The sequence below is a fragment of the Leptodactylus fuscus genome, chromosome 1, assembly GCF_031893055.1.
Source record: "Leptodactylus fuscus isolate aLepFus1 chromosome 1, aLepFus1.hap2, whole genome shotgun sequence".
NCBI lineage: Eukaryota > Metazoa > Chordata > Amphibia > Anura > Leptodactylidae > Leptodactylus > Leptodactylus fuscus.
Window position 1 is genome coordinate 29,901,819 of NC_134265.1, and position 15,010 is coordinate 29,916,828.

The 15,010-nt window shown below is 45.5% G+C and overlaps 1 protein-coding gene across 1 annotated transcript in view; it reads left to right on the forward strand.

Annotated features, from left to right (window-relative positions):
* The window catches only part of NNT (nicotinamide nucleotide transhydrogenase), a 96,037-nt gene that overhangs the window by 64,410 nt on the left and 16,617 nt on the right, over window positions 1-15,010 (forward strand). Inside the window, exons 18-19 of the mRNA XM_075268925.1 lie at window positions 7,847-8,006; window positions 9,718-9,799. Coding sequence (XP_075125026.1) covers window positions 7,847-8,006; window positions 9,718-9,799 — 242 coding nt within the window. The remainder of the gene's footprint in view (window positions 1-7,846; window positions 8,007-9,717; window positions 9,800-15,010) is intronic.

A 15,010-nucleotide genomic window follows, 5' to 3' on the forward strand; every position in this document is an offset into this window, starting at 1 on the left:
GAAGAAGAGGAGGCGGCGCTGGGGAAAGTTCTCTGGCAGCATTGGGGACGCCCCCAGTGCTGTCTGAGCGCTGGGGCCCGCCCCCAGTGCTGCGAGATAGCTAATTTACATACCGACAAGAACCGGGATTGTATGCGAATGGCGGCACGGGTAAGTCAACGAAAGGTAGGAGAAGAATAGCCTTTCTTAAGGCTATCCCAACATGGTACTTAGAAAAAATGTTGTCTGAATGATAGGATCCCTTTAAACATGTTGTCTTCAGTATGCCAATCTTTTTGCTACCATATTTTTTGATCAGTGCGGTCAAAAACTCCTTGCTTTATTTTAGGGCCCAGACCGTTATAATGATAGGGTCTCCCACCATAGCCTGTAAAGCGGATGAGGCTGCCGATGAGGCCAGAGGCTTCCAGTGCCTCAGAAGTTAAAGTAAAATGGTCTCATCCTGTTCGTAAACCACACAAATTGTTTAAAAAAAAGAAAACCAAAAACTTCTTCTCCGAAAGAAATTATTATTTCAAAGCAGCGAGTTGATGCAAGCTTTAATGACTTTGAGAATCCTGTAAATCTGCCGGCCATAATGGCTCCCCCGGCAGATGGCTAAGGGGTTAAACGCAGCGGCGGGCTTTGATGTCAGAAGTGGTTTGATGGGCAGGGGAAGCATGGAAATTAGGAAATTGAGGGGATCTGCATCAAATTTGCGGCTGTCTTGTATATTGTGTGCTTTTAATCAGTGTCATCTCTAATTGGTTTACTATAAAGCGTACAGATAACACGTTTGTTTACCTCCGACTCATGTAATGGTTATGAAGCTAATTCTAATTTCTCTAAAGCGGTTGATTTGTGCGGAGAAGTTGTTAAATCTTATAAAAATCAGTATAACGGGGGCGAGGATACGGGGCTGTGTGGCTTACGTAAATATACAAAATCAGAAAATATTACGACCAGCTGAACACGGCAGCGGTGCCCTCCGTATATTGTCATCATGGCGAAGTACGGCACCCCCGTTCTAGGATTACCCAACATTTATAGTATCTTGTAAGACCACACATACACCCCGTATACCCTCAAAGACTGATGATGTCATGGCTGCTAAAGGTGGCCCAGAAGATTTGGGTCTTTTTGTTAGACCATGACCGTCTTTTTTGGCGCAGGCTTCCATTAATGACTGCACGTTGTATTATAGCGGGTTGTTTTAGGCTTAGTTCACATAGGGGGCGGTGGGGAGCCACGTCACTCTCAAGTCAAAACCTGCCTGCCACGACTGTCGTGGCTTCTGACAGTCGTGACTTCCCCCTCCAGAGCAGGCTCAAATGAATAGGCCAACTCCGGAGGTTGCCGCTGTGGCCCGATGAGCCACGGAAGCCGCCATGGCCTGATGAGCCACGGAAGCCGCCTGAAGATAGGGCAGCCCGCTTCTTTTTTTGCTGCCGCTACAGAAAAAAAGTATCCTGGCGGTCTACATAGCCCACCATTGTGAGGAGGCGGATTATGATGTGGATTACGCGCCATAATCCGTCCCCTTATTGCCCGTGTGAACGAGCCCTTACAGTGTGCAAATGTGTCTGCTGCTTGTAAAAAATACATTGGAAAATTGGTAAGAGCTATGTGGCGTATCCGCCATTATGAGCAGAATATCACAACATCTATATACCACCCAGGATCCCGTGGGATTACCACCCATGTACACTAACCATTGTGGCTGGATCTTACACCCAATTTGGCATCAAGAGTGTTCATCTGTAGCGCCACCACAGGGGAAATACAAAATGACACCATTACTGCTCAAGTCAGTGAGAAGCGGTTCTCAACCTTTTCAAGCAAAGTGTCCCACAGTGAGAACATGTCCCAATGGGGTACGCCGAAATGTTAACAAAATAACGTTTCGTCAACAGTTATGTAATGTCCCCACATGTGGTATTCTGGCCCCCTCCGTGCCCTCATATTCAGTGGAATATCCTCGTGTGCCCTCATACTGTGTCCCCACATTGAATATGAGAGAGTGTGGGGGCCATCATATTACGTGTCTGCACAGGTAAAATAATGGCTCCCACACTGTGTTTGATTTAAGGAGCGAGTGGTAAGTTGTATTCATTACTTAGCACTGAGGCAGTACCATTGGCCATAGGCTGTTAAGAAAGGACCTCTCCCTGCGATATTCATGCCAAAAAGTGGCTCCTCCACTCAGTGTAATCTCCCATATTGTCCCTCCACGTAGTATAATATTCCATAGTGGTCCCTGCACACAGAATAATGTCCCAGAATGGCTTCCATATGGTATAATGTCCCATAATGGTCCCTTCACACAGTATAATGTCCCATAGCAGCCTCTCCACACAGTATAATATCCAATAGCGGCCCCTGTACACAGTATAATGTCCCATAATGGCCCCCATATAGTATTAGGTTTCATAGTTAATAGTGGTACCTCCACACAGTATAATGTCCCATAATGGTCCCTCCACACAATATAATGTCCTATAGTGTCCCTTGTAGACAGTATAATGTCCTATAGTGGCCTCTCCACACAGTATAATGTCCTATAGTGTCCCTTGTAGACAGTATAATGTCCTATAGTGGCCCCTGCACACAGTATAATGTCTCATAGTGTCCCTTGTACACAGTATAATGTCCTATAGTGGCCCCTGCACACAGTATAATGTCCTATAGTGTCCCCTGCACACAGTATAATGTCTCATAGTGGCCCCTGCACACAGTATAATGTCCTATAGTGGCCCCTGCACACAGTATAATGTCTCATAGTGTCTCTTGTACACAGTATAATGTCCTATAGTGGCCCCTGCACACAGTATAATGTCCTATAGCGGCCCCTGCACACAGTATAATGTCCCATAGTGGTCCCTGCACACAGTATAATGTCCTATAGTGGCCCCTGCACACAGTATAATGTCCCATAGCGGCCTCTCCACACAGTATAATGTCCCATAGTGTCCCCTGCACACAGTATAATGTCCTATAGTGGCCCCTGCACACAGTATAATGTCCCATAGTGGCCTCTCCACACAGTATAATGTCCCATAGTGTCCCCTGCACACAGTATAATGTCCTATAGCGGCCCCTGCACACAGTATAATGTCCCATAGTGGTCCCTGCACACAGTATAATGTCCTATAGTGGCCCCTGCACACAGTATAATGTCCCATAGCGGCCTCTCCACACAGTATAATGTCCCATAGTGTCCCCTGCACACAGTATAATGTCTCATAGTGGCCCCTGCACACAGTATAATGTCCTATAGTGGCCCCTGCACACAGTATAATGTCCCATAGTGTCCCCTGCACACAGTATAATGTCCTATAGTGGCCCCTGCACACAGTATAATGTCTCATAGTGGCCCCTGCACACAGTATAATGTCCTGTAGTGTCCCTTGTACACGGTATAATGTCCTATAGTGGCCCCTCCATCAGTATAATTTGTGTAGTCGTATTATTTATAAACTCTCAGTTTCTATATAGCGCCTATTGATAAATGTGGCTGTCATCGGCCGATCCATTGGAGGACCAGAACAACAGATAGACAGACTGCTACGACAGCGGTCACATACGTAGCCCGACGGACCCCCATCAACCATAATGGGATCCATCATCTGTCTGTTATTTATAACAGAAACTGCCGGATGAGAAAGCTGAACTCTCAGCACTTTTTCGCACTGTGTCTTGTTCGTCGCAAACTGCAACGGAGTCTCCAACTGCAGATGTAAAGCCAGACGGTGATAATGACATTACAATAGGACCCATCTGCTCTCCTGACATGTCTGTTTTAGTAAGTCCATGCATTCTTCATAAAACTGTTCTGGAACGGCGTCTGTTCCTCTGTTATTCCTCATAGAAATGTGTGACTCCAATAACAGCTAGATGTTTCCCGCCGGGGTGGGTTTCCCTATACAGTGTGACGTTATCCGATCAGTGCCGACATGCCAGGCGAAGGATAACACCCAGCTGTAAATTCATACATTTCCAGGAGGAATAACAGAGGGATGACACAATACATTAGTAGAAGAAAACCGGTTACAGAATTATTTCATAGGATTTACGTGTATTCTGGGGTCACCCCTGCCCGCCCTAGTGTTCCTATAAGAACAGCTCACTCCTTCTGCAATGTGCGTATATATTGGCTCGTATAAAAGTTATGATTCTGCTTGAAAATTTGCAATAAAATGCAACGTAAATCCGGACATCGCTGTCTGAGATGTAACATTTGCACCTATTAAGATGCCATCCAGTATCCTATATGTTATATATTGCTTCAGGCTGTCTTGCGGTCTTAGGTCGGTCCCACCACAGTGGGGCAGCAGTCAGACATTACATAACACGCTCACGCAGCGAGCGGCCCCAGCGTACAGGATTATCTACTGGAGATAATCTGTTGCAGATGAGGAGGTGACAGCCGAAATATTTTGATTGCTCCGGCATTCTTCTTTGGAGAACATTTCTTATGGCAGGCTGGATGCATATTTGTTGTATTATCCAATGGTGTGCGTGCGTGTCTGGGGAGCCCGTCCGTCCGCTGGGGACTCCAGTGCTGTTTGGCACTTTAGTGTCTGATGATGCAGACGCAGAGCGATTAGATGTGTATAAGCAGATAATCTGCCAGGTCAGTCTGAGGCCACAGTAAGTGTGTCTGTGCATGGCTACAACCGCCTGGCAGATACCGACTTGTGCCCTCTGCTGTGCACGACATACGTTTTTTTTTGCTATTTTTGTGCGTGACCTCGTCTAAAATACATTACTATAGTCTGATGTTTTGTCTTTAAGAAAGATTTATGCTGGTGCATAGAAAAGTTCATTACGCTGGATTCACGCTAGCGCCGGCCTATCTGTCAGAGGACCAGAACAACAACAGCGATCACATATGGAACCTGATGGACTCCATTCACTATAATGGGATCTGTCAGGTGTCCATTCTTTTAAATTGAATCTAGTGAATGAAGAAGTCACACTCCAATGTAGGTGTGAACGTAGCTAAAGGGTGTAGAGTCTCAACCCACAAGCAGGAGGCAGAGTAGCCATGTGGAGCAGCTTCTCCTAGAAATACACTGGAGATTCTGCACACAGCACACACAGATAGCAGAGGCAGGCAGTGTGATTCATGTGACACTGGGAGATGAGGTGTTCCAGAGCTGCCAGGAGGGATTGGATAGGTGATGATGTAACTCTGTAGGCCCACAAGAAATCCGCCACACATGAGAGACTGAATTCCTATTTACACACGGGACAAGTACTGCATTGTCACACTGGACATCATACGATAAAGTTGTGTTAAACCATACAGAGGCGACTGAACTGAGATTAAATAAATTACGCACTTAAAATATTGTAGGTTGGTGATCATTACATGCCCAAAAACAAACAATTCCACGCGGAGTAAATGCCGTGATTCGCCCACAGTAGAAACGCAGTGGAAAAAACACGTCGTTTTACAGCCAGAGCAAAGTGAATGTCCGCTGCAGAAAAAAAACATGCTGCAGACGCGCTGATTTCCAAAACGCAGATAGCGATGGTAATCTGTTTCTATTTTCTAATTTTAAACTTATTTTCATTCTCTTTTCTGTATGTGATTATGGGGGCGGCCATCTTGCCTGAGCTTCTCTTTTTGCTCTGTTAACAGCGTTTAGTGATCTGCTTTACAGCAGTAGCCTGGAGCCGACTCATTGAGGCCTATGGGAGAGTTTTCTAGCTGTGCTCTGGGCAGGGATGGGGAGTAGATAAGCTGTAACATCACCTATTGTCAGTAATGGATGATGTGATCTGTCGAGGTGTGAGCTTCTATTTTGACCCTGTTTGTGATGTAAATGAGGTAACTGCTGCTATGAAAACCCCAACGGAATTAGCAAGTGTGAGGCTGCTATTAAAATAGAATCTATTGTTCCCAGATCTCAGTACAACACATAGCATAACGTGTATATAACATAATCGCAACCGTTGCAATATACACTATGTGATCAAAAGTATCCGGACACCTGGCTGAAAATGACTTACAAGTTTGTGGCGCCCTCCATCGGTAATGCTGGATACAATATGTTGTTGGCCCCCCCTTAGCCTTGATGACAGCTTCCACTCTCGCAGGCATACGTTCAATCAGGTGCTGGAAGGTTTCTTGGGGAATGGCAGCCCATTCTTCACTGAGGAGAGGTATGGATGTAGGTCGGTGAGGCCTGGCACCAAGTTGGCGTTCCAAAACATCCCAAAGGAGTTCTATAGGATTCAAGTCAGGACTGTGTGCAGGCCAGTCCATTACAGAGATGTTATTGTGGTGTGCAGTATGAACAGGTGCTCCATCGTGGTGTAAGATACAATCGCCATCCCCGAATTGCTCTTCAACAGTGGGAAGCAAGAAGGTGTTTAATACATCAATGTAGGCCTGTGCTGTGATAGTGCCACACAAAACAACAAGGGGTGCAAGCCCCCTCCATGAAAAACACCACCACACCATAACACCACCGCCTGTTGGCACTACACACGCTGGCAGATGACGTTCACCGGACATTCGCCATACCAACACCCTGCCATCGGATCGCCACATTGTGTACCGTGATGTGTCACTCCACACAACGTTTTTCCACACAATCGTCCAATGTTTACGCTCCTTACACCAAGCGAGGCGTCATTTGGCATTGACCTGCGGCACCCAATCACCTGACCACGTTCGATGTCCATGAGTTCCGCGCAGCGCCCCATTCTGCTCTCTCACGATGTCTAATGTCTACTGAGGTCGCTGATATGGAGTACCCGGCAGTAGGGGGCAGCACAATGCACATAATAGGAAAAACGTATGTTTTTGGGGGTGTCTGGATACTTTTGATCACGTAGTGCAGCAATACAGTCAGAGAGTATACAGAGGAATACGTTGCTTTGACACTAACAGCTGGGTATACGGCAATACTCGGGGGATCCTATTTCACAAAATTTACTATGTTCACGAAGAAAAAAAAAAATCCTTCCTGTTTCCCAGAGGAAGGTTTCGCTGTGAGCCGTCCCTTTGTAGTAGCGCAGGACATTTTTGAGTCTAATTTTTGAGAGATTAGTGTCTGCCGTGTTTTGTCTACTCTCACCCCTTTTGAACTGTATCAAAGTAAAATCAAGTTAATACCCATTTATTCCACTGGAGAGTTCAGCGCCAGAGTCGTCTTCGACATACCTCACATACCAATTATGGCTGCCGCTCGCAGACTAAACACCACCCTTGTGTTCCTCAGTCTCGATGGTCTAATCGTGAACTTGTGAATCAGCATATTGTGTTACAAGGCAACCTGCCGGCGTTCATGGTGGTCGGGGGTAATCGATAATTTGGTATGCGGTGGCGTGCATAAGTTTTAGGCAGTCCTATCGAAATACTTTTAAATGCTTTCAGTAATAGAAGGGTTAATAGTTTATTTTTTGGAAAGTGACGGGAGAAAAGTGAAATCTAAATTCCGTCAGTATTTGGTGTGACCTTTGGCCTTCCATCAGTTCTTCAAGGTACTTGTTGACAGGTTATGAAGGAATTGGGCAAGGAGGTTGTTTCCGTCATCTTCTGTGGATGTCGGCGTGCTCCAATCCGTCTGTGTCTTCATGTCATCCCAGACAGATTGGATGATGAGATCAGGGATCTGTGGGGGCCATATCATCACGTCCAGGACTCCCCCCCTCCAAAGGTCGCACCAAAGATTGATGGGATTTACATTTCTCTTTTATTCATTCCCTTCATAAAAATAAACTATTAACCCTGAAGCAATTTTTTTTTTTTTTTTTAAACCAAACCTGCCTAAAACTTTTGCACAGTACTCTCTATATTCCGTACATTCTTTCCTCTCCTTCTCATACCCTTTTTAATGTCTTCTTTCATTAGGCCATGAACCGATCTCTTGCTAATGTCATCCTCGGAGGCTATGGAACCACATCTACTGCTGGTGGGAAGCCTATGGAGATCACTGGTACCCACACCGAAATCAATCTAGAGGGCGCCGTGGACTTGATCAAAGAAGCAAACAACATCATCATCACACCAGGTAATGAGATGTATCTATTGAGGTAATGGTTTTTGTTCAGAAGGATCATGTCTTTAAGGTGTAGTGTGTCCACCTTGGTCCTCTGCTTTCCGCAATTCCTACTTGTTTGATGAGTCCAAATCATAATTTGCCCGAGCGATCAAGTGTAATCTGTGGAAAGACCTAGCAGTACGTATTCAGTTTCGCTGCAGCTCCTCCACTGGAGAAATGAAGTATTACACAATGGCAAATTACGAAGGTTATCTGGTTTCTATGATTGATAGCCTATTTTTAGGATAGGCCATCAGTATTAGACACCCGGCACCCCCACAGGTTACTGGTAACGCGGCAGCATGGGAGAGCCATGCTACCAAATGTAGTGGCGAGTGTAGGTACTGCAACGCTGAGCCTATGAATTCTATTACTGTCGAACCCCTGCCAATTTATTATTGATTAAGCCATCAATCATAGAAATTGGATAACCCCTTTAAATCAATAGGTTGTCTGTGTAAGGTATAGCAGGATAGCTCCTACAGAGAATACATTTTTTTTTAATCTGCTCTCCAAATGCTGAGAATTTTGACCAAAGGAAATTTTAGTGGAGTATATGATGGTGGTCTTTGTAAACTAGACAATACCTTGAAGGGGATTTCTAGCCCCAACTGCATATTTCATACTGACACCCAGAACCCGCCCTGATCAGCTATAACTGCTGCAGGGGAGCCTGATTCTACTCAAGTATGCTCTGGCGCCACCGCTGTACAGTGTAGGGAACTGCAGCTCCGCTCCTATTACTTGAGACTGTAGACTGCATCCACTCCCTGTTTAGTACAGCAGTGTTACAATTCTGATGATACACAACTGGAATCCGAGGGCCGGGAGGATCAGCAGGAAACAACACAGTAGAAGGCTTGGTCAGTGGACAGCCGGGGTCTACACAGAGGCGGGTAGTCAGACGGAGTTTGGGTCGATGCACAAGCGGGTAAGCAGTAAGAAGCAGCAATCTGGAGAAGGTATACCTCTGAGCTAGAGACTGGAGATAACACAATGCCCAAGCGTAGGACTAAAGGTGCTCTGGGTTTAAATAGGCTGCAAACAGGAAGCAAGATGGCTGCAAACAGGAAGCAAGATGGCCGCAAATAAGAAGCAAGATGGCCGCTGATCTGAGACAATACTGGCCATCTTGTTTGAGGGCAAGGCTAGAGATTGGTGGCCTCTAGTGGTGGCAATAGAAAGTCCTCGAAAACAGTGGCCACTAGTGGAGATACTTGAAACAGTTTCAACAGATAGCACCTGGAGGCTGCCGGAATAGCTGGTCAGTGCGGGGTCGGGGTATTAGGTCATCAGTATCTGATCTGTGCTCCATCCTGAGCAGTACCAGTCTGTTGTGTAGCTCTAGTTCTTCTTCTATATCACGTCAAGGATGTCAGTAAGAAAAAGACTAAAAATTGACCAAGTGTAATATTTAAAAGGAACCGTTCTAAGATTGACGTTTATCCTATATCCAAAGTATATGATCGCTGGGACCCCCAACAATAACTGGTTCCCATGACTGAGGCCCCCAGAGGGCTGACAGACAGCACAACAGAAAGTACAGGCAGTGGGAACTGTACCAAGTGGGCATTTCCACATATGGGAGCTGCTTCTAATGGACTTGTCTCCTGCACGGTTGGGAGCCCCTCCAGCTGGAGAGCGCCATGTCCTATTCACGTCTTCATTGTTTTCTTTGCAGGTTATGGTCTGTGCGCTGCTAAAGCTCAATATCCCATTGCGGATTTAGTGAAGATGCTGAGAGAGCAGGGTAAAAATGTCAGGTAGGTAAAACACTCGCTATGTCATGTAAGCAACATCGTGCTCTTCTTTGTAAGATTTCCAGTCTTAGCAATGACTTATACACAGTCCAGTCCCATTAATGGGACCGCCTGTCAAAATCCAGAATAACCACCTTTGGCAGAGCGGACCACTGCGAGACGTGCAGGAAGAGAGGGGATGTTGCGATGATGGTCACTGGGATGTTGAGCCATGCCGACTCCAGTGCCGTGGCCAGCTGCGCTGGGTTACGTGGTTGAGCATCCATGGCGCGAACAATCCGGTTGAGGTGGTCCAAAAGATTCTCGTCCGGGGAATTTGCTGGCCAAGGGAGTACGGTAAACTCACCCTGGTGCTCCTTGATCCACACTCGTACACTGCGAGCTTTATGACACGTCGTATTGTCCTGCTGGTAGATGCCATCATCCTGAGCACAAACAGCTCACATATAGGGGTGAACATGGTCCGCAAGGATAGATGCATACTTGTGTTGATCCATCGTACCTTCCACAATGATGAGTGCACCCAGATGGCTGATGACACGCGCCGTCTGCCATTGGTTATTTAACGTTGACGTCAAAAGTAGGCGGTGGTCACATTAATATGACCGGACTGTATATTTGGCCTCATGTATTAAATGTGGAGCATCTTTACTTAGTCAGTAGGGAGTCTCGAGCCGTGGGCTCCGCAGATTTAGCGGGGTGCTTCCTGATTCTGGGCAGAATTTGCCGCTGATTCGGGGGTAGGTTCTGCATCACTTTCCACAATGTGACCATCACCTTAAGACAGTCCTGTCACGAGATCTGACGGGTCCTCCTAAGTGAATAAGATACCAGTATTTTTCTGTGCATTACTCAAACTCACAAATCAAAAAGTTCCAGGATTTTTGACCCCATATGGAGGCGTTTTTCTGGTATGAGGGCTTGAGTTGCGACTTCTTTTCATGGCCAGTCTTAAAATAGTCCTCTCGTCTCCCGCCCTTCTCAGAAGAGAAAGTTACAGCTGCAGTGTAAACTGCTTACTCGGTCCTGAAGTCTTCTTGGAAGCAGAAAATAAATATTCTGGTAATTGCAGACAACTTCTATCTCTCCTCCTATCCCCCTGAGCTCGGCTCTTTGCAGAGATCTGTTCTTATGTAATCAGACGTGTCACATTCGCTGGAGAGGTTACTTTCGGGAACACGCTTCGTACACATCAATGTCCTTATTTTAACTCAAAGTCTTGAAGAATCCGTGGACTGGAAGTTGAAAATGAATTTTAGGTTTGGGATAAATTTTTACAAAAGGGCCAAAGTAACCTCCACCAAACCGGCCATGCACTCTATTAAACTTATGTGCTCCAGTACTTACTTAGGTCCCAACTGTGTGAAAGCAAACGACTGATCGTAGGATCAGGGTCCCCAAAAAAACAAAAACATTTTACAGGATTTTTACCCTTATAAAGCATATGCCAGCAATAAAGGAGTTGTCTTATTACTGATGTATCACAAGAACATGCTCCTATGACTGACTTCCTGGGGTCTTACACTTATCCGTCCTTAAAGGGGTATTCTCATGACGCTTGTTCACCAACCTGCAGGCTTTTGTGCTCTCTTCACTTCCTGCTTTTCTCGGCACATTGGTGGGCGGGGTTTCACTTGCATGGGATTGGTTGTAAATGAATTACCACAGTGTGAAGCTGATGTAGCAGAGCTGGATTTGAGTCAGTTTTCATTACATACAGAGGTAAGGGACTCCCTATCTCAGCCCTTATCAGCCAAATTCAATTAAACCGGCTGATAAGAGCTCAAAAATCCGGAGCTCTCACCTCCCCTATCTGAGAAGCTCCGCTACTTATCAGACAAAAACAGCTCAGAGCTGCCCCCAGCCCCTCCCTCCCCCCTGAGAGCAGGCAGCTACATCACTTGACAAATGAGCAGATAACCCCAAGCGCCATAGAAACAGGGTGTAAACAATGAAGTGAATAAATTAAGATAGCAGCCAAACAAAGCAGTTTTGATAAAGCAATGCATTTAGGAAAAGTCTTAAATCCACATAAACTAGGAGTATAGATAGGATCCTTGTGATGGGACAACCCCTTTAACCTCACAACCCCTTAAGGCCTCGTTCACACGGGGCACAGGACTGCATATTTTGGTCCTGATTCTGATGCGGGAATTCTTGGCTGTTGGTTCTATAGATCTCAGTGTAAGGCTGAATGCACATGAACATGTCCTTGGGAAAACAACACGGACGGTACATTGATGATATTCATGTGCCACCCATGCCTTCACGAATCTATAGATTTCCTGCAGTGAGCCCAGGCCACATAATGGACCCGTGTTGAGTTTTGCCCTTGTGAAAACACAACCAGCACACTGACCAAGCACAAACCCTGTGAGACCAGAGCTCCAGTCATTGCCATGGGGTTGTCGGGACTGTCATCTCGGCCATAGAAGACATTGTAGCACCCATCACTCCATTCACAGGGAGACTTTAGGGGGATTTCGGTCATAGCTGGGGGATCTGGCGGCCAGACGCCTATCGATAGCCACTTATCCCCTGTCCTGTGGATAAGTGTCCTTAACGGTACAACCCCTTTAACCCTTACTTCTTAAGGAAGTAGATGGGCCCATATAATGCAGAGCATGCAGGAGAATTTGCAAACAGCAAGACCTAGAAAGTCTATGCTTCTCATGGCAGTTTTGCAGCCGTAGATTTGTGGTAGGTTTTTCCATGAGAGAACAAGGTTTACGTCCTGTGGTCTGTCTTCCTCATTACAACTTTATCCAGTTGGGTGGAAAGAACAGTGACACATGTGCCGGGCTGAGTCTGACTGTCTAAATGTGCTGCTGTTGAGGAACTTGTCAGCAATGTTGTGTGCCACACATTTCATGTTTCCTGGCAGTTATCCCGTTTCACTCTCGCTTCCCATGTAAATCCCTTCGGGACCATCTTTGACCATCTGCTTATCTTGCGTTAACTGTTGGTGAAAGGAAACATTTGCAGGCCTGGCAGTGTGGGCTGGATGTAGACGTCTCCAGACACCAGCGCTCCGCTCTAGTTCATACACCCGAGTACCAGCGCTCTTATCTATTCAGGTGTCTGTGTTATTTACAGTAACCCGCTCACAGCAAGCTGTTCTGTTCCCCTTCACTGTCATCCATCCTCCTCGCCTGGGCGCTTTTCTGTATCCTAAATAATTCACCGGCAGCAGCCGCTTCAGTGACATTTCTAAGGCCTGATGCACAATATAGCAGAGAGTTGATGTAAAGATAATAAGGAGGCGACTTAGCTGTCACCTGCTAACTATATATTTTCTTCAATACCCCAAATATGCTGGCTACTTGGGGTATTCCCATTATAAACCTATCCATAAAATGTCCTATCAACGTCCCCTTTAGTACCCTCACCTGCACACAGGGCTCCAAAGGCCTCCCTGCACCAATTCATACAAGGCTCTCTTCCTCTTGGACTCAGTGGAGAGGACTCTTAATAGAAATGCATTACTAAATACAAAGGGGCAGATTTTTTATTTTTTTTAAATGTAGATTCAGCTCCATATAGGGATCACAATGTACATTTTTTTCCCTATCAGTATGTCTTTATAGAATGGGAGGAAATCCACACAAACACGGGGAGAACATACAAACTCCTTGCAGATATTCCTCCTGGCGGGATTCGAACCCAGAACTCCAGCGCTGCAAGGCTGCAGTGCTAACCACTGAGCCACCGTGCTGCCCCACAAAGGGGCAGATTTACTAATATGACACTAGGTTCATGCTAGCGCTGTCTCTCTCTTTTTGTTCGTCAGAGGACCTGGACAACAGAGAGGCAGACCCTTAAAATATCCCATGGACCCCATTGACTATAATGGGGTCTACAGTTCCGTAATAGTACGGCGCATGCCGCCATAGCCGCCGGGTGTCTACTGCTTTATGCAGTAGTCAACCGCCGCTAATGTCTCCAATCGGTACCCATTTTGCCGGTGATCGCCGGGACTTGGAGAAAGCTACATTTCCATGACAGCCGGGAGCCTTGTAGAAGCTTCCTGGGCCGGTCTGCATTCACTTTCTTTTGTAGGCTGGTCTATGCAGCCTGCAAAAGAAATTATGATTTTTTTGCAATGCATTAGCATTGTAATGCATTGCATTAGTGATCAGACCCCCTGGGGTTCAAGACCCCTAGGGGGTCTAATAAATGCAAAAAAATACAAAATAAAAAAGTAAAAAAAAATATATATTTTTTAAAAAAAAGTATTAAAAATTCAAATCACCCACCTTTCCCTAGAACACATATAAAAGTAGTTAAATACTGTGAAACACATACATGTTAGGTATCCCCGTTTCCGAAACCGCCCGCTCTGCAAATCTATAAAAATATTTTTCCTGTTCGGTAAACGCCGTAGCGGGAAAAATAGTTAAACATGCCAAACCGCTGTTTTTTCACTGTTTTGATTCTGATAAAAATTTGAATAAAAAAGTGATCCAAGAAATAGCATTTCCCAAAAATGGTAGAACTAAAAAGTACACTCGGCCCCGCAAAAAAAAGACGCCCTATACATCCCCGTACACTTACGTATAAAAAAAAGTTACGGCTGTCAGAATATGGCGACTTTTAGAAAAAACATATTTTAACACAGTTTTGGATTTTTTTTAAGGGGTTAAAATGTAAATAAAACCATATAAATTTGGTATCCCCAGAATCGGACCGAAACATAGAATACAGGGGACATGTCATTTTGGCTGCACAGTGAACGCCGTAAAACCAAAGCCCATAAGAAAGTCGCAGAAATGCACTTTTTCTTCAGATTCACCCCATTCTGAATTTTTTCCCTGCTTCCCAGTACATTATACAGTATAATTAATGGCGGCATCATGAAGAAAAAATTTTCCCGCAAAGATTAAGACCTCATATGGCTCTGGGAGCGGAGAAATAAAAAAGTTATGGGGTTTAGAAGGAGGGGAGTCAAAAACGAAAATCAAAAAATGTTGTTAAAACATTCCACAGTCCTAGTGGTGTAGGACAGTAAGTGCAACAGAATGGGGAAGAGTGTAATAAGGATTGTGCAAGGATTTGGTGATTTGAGATGACGGTGTAGTCGGAATATCCCATAAACTGGTAACCAAAGTAATCCAAGTCCTCAGCCATATCCCGTAGTAGTTCATCTTCGCTTCCTCGCGGCGATCCTATGACGCGCCTGTTACGTTTTTTGGAGATACATCATTTATTTCCCCC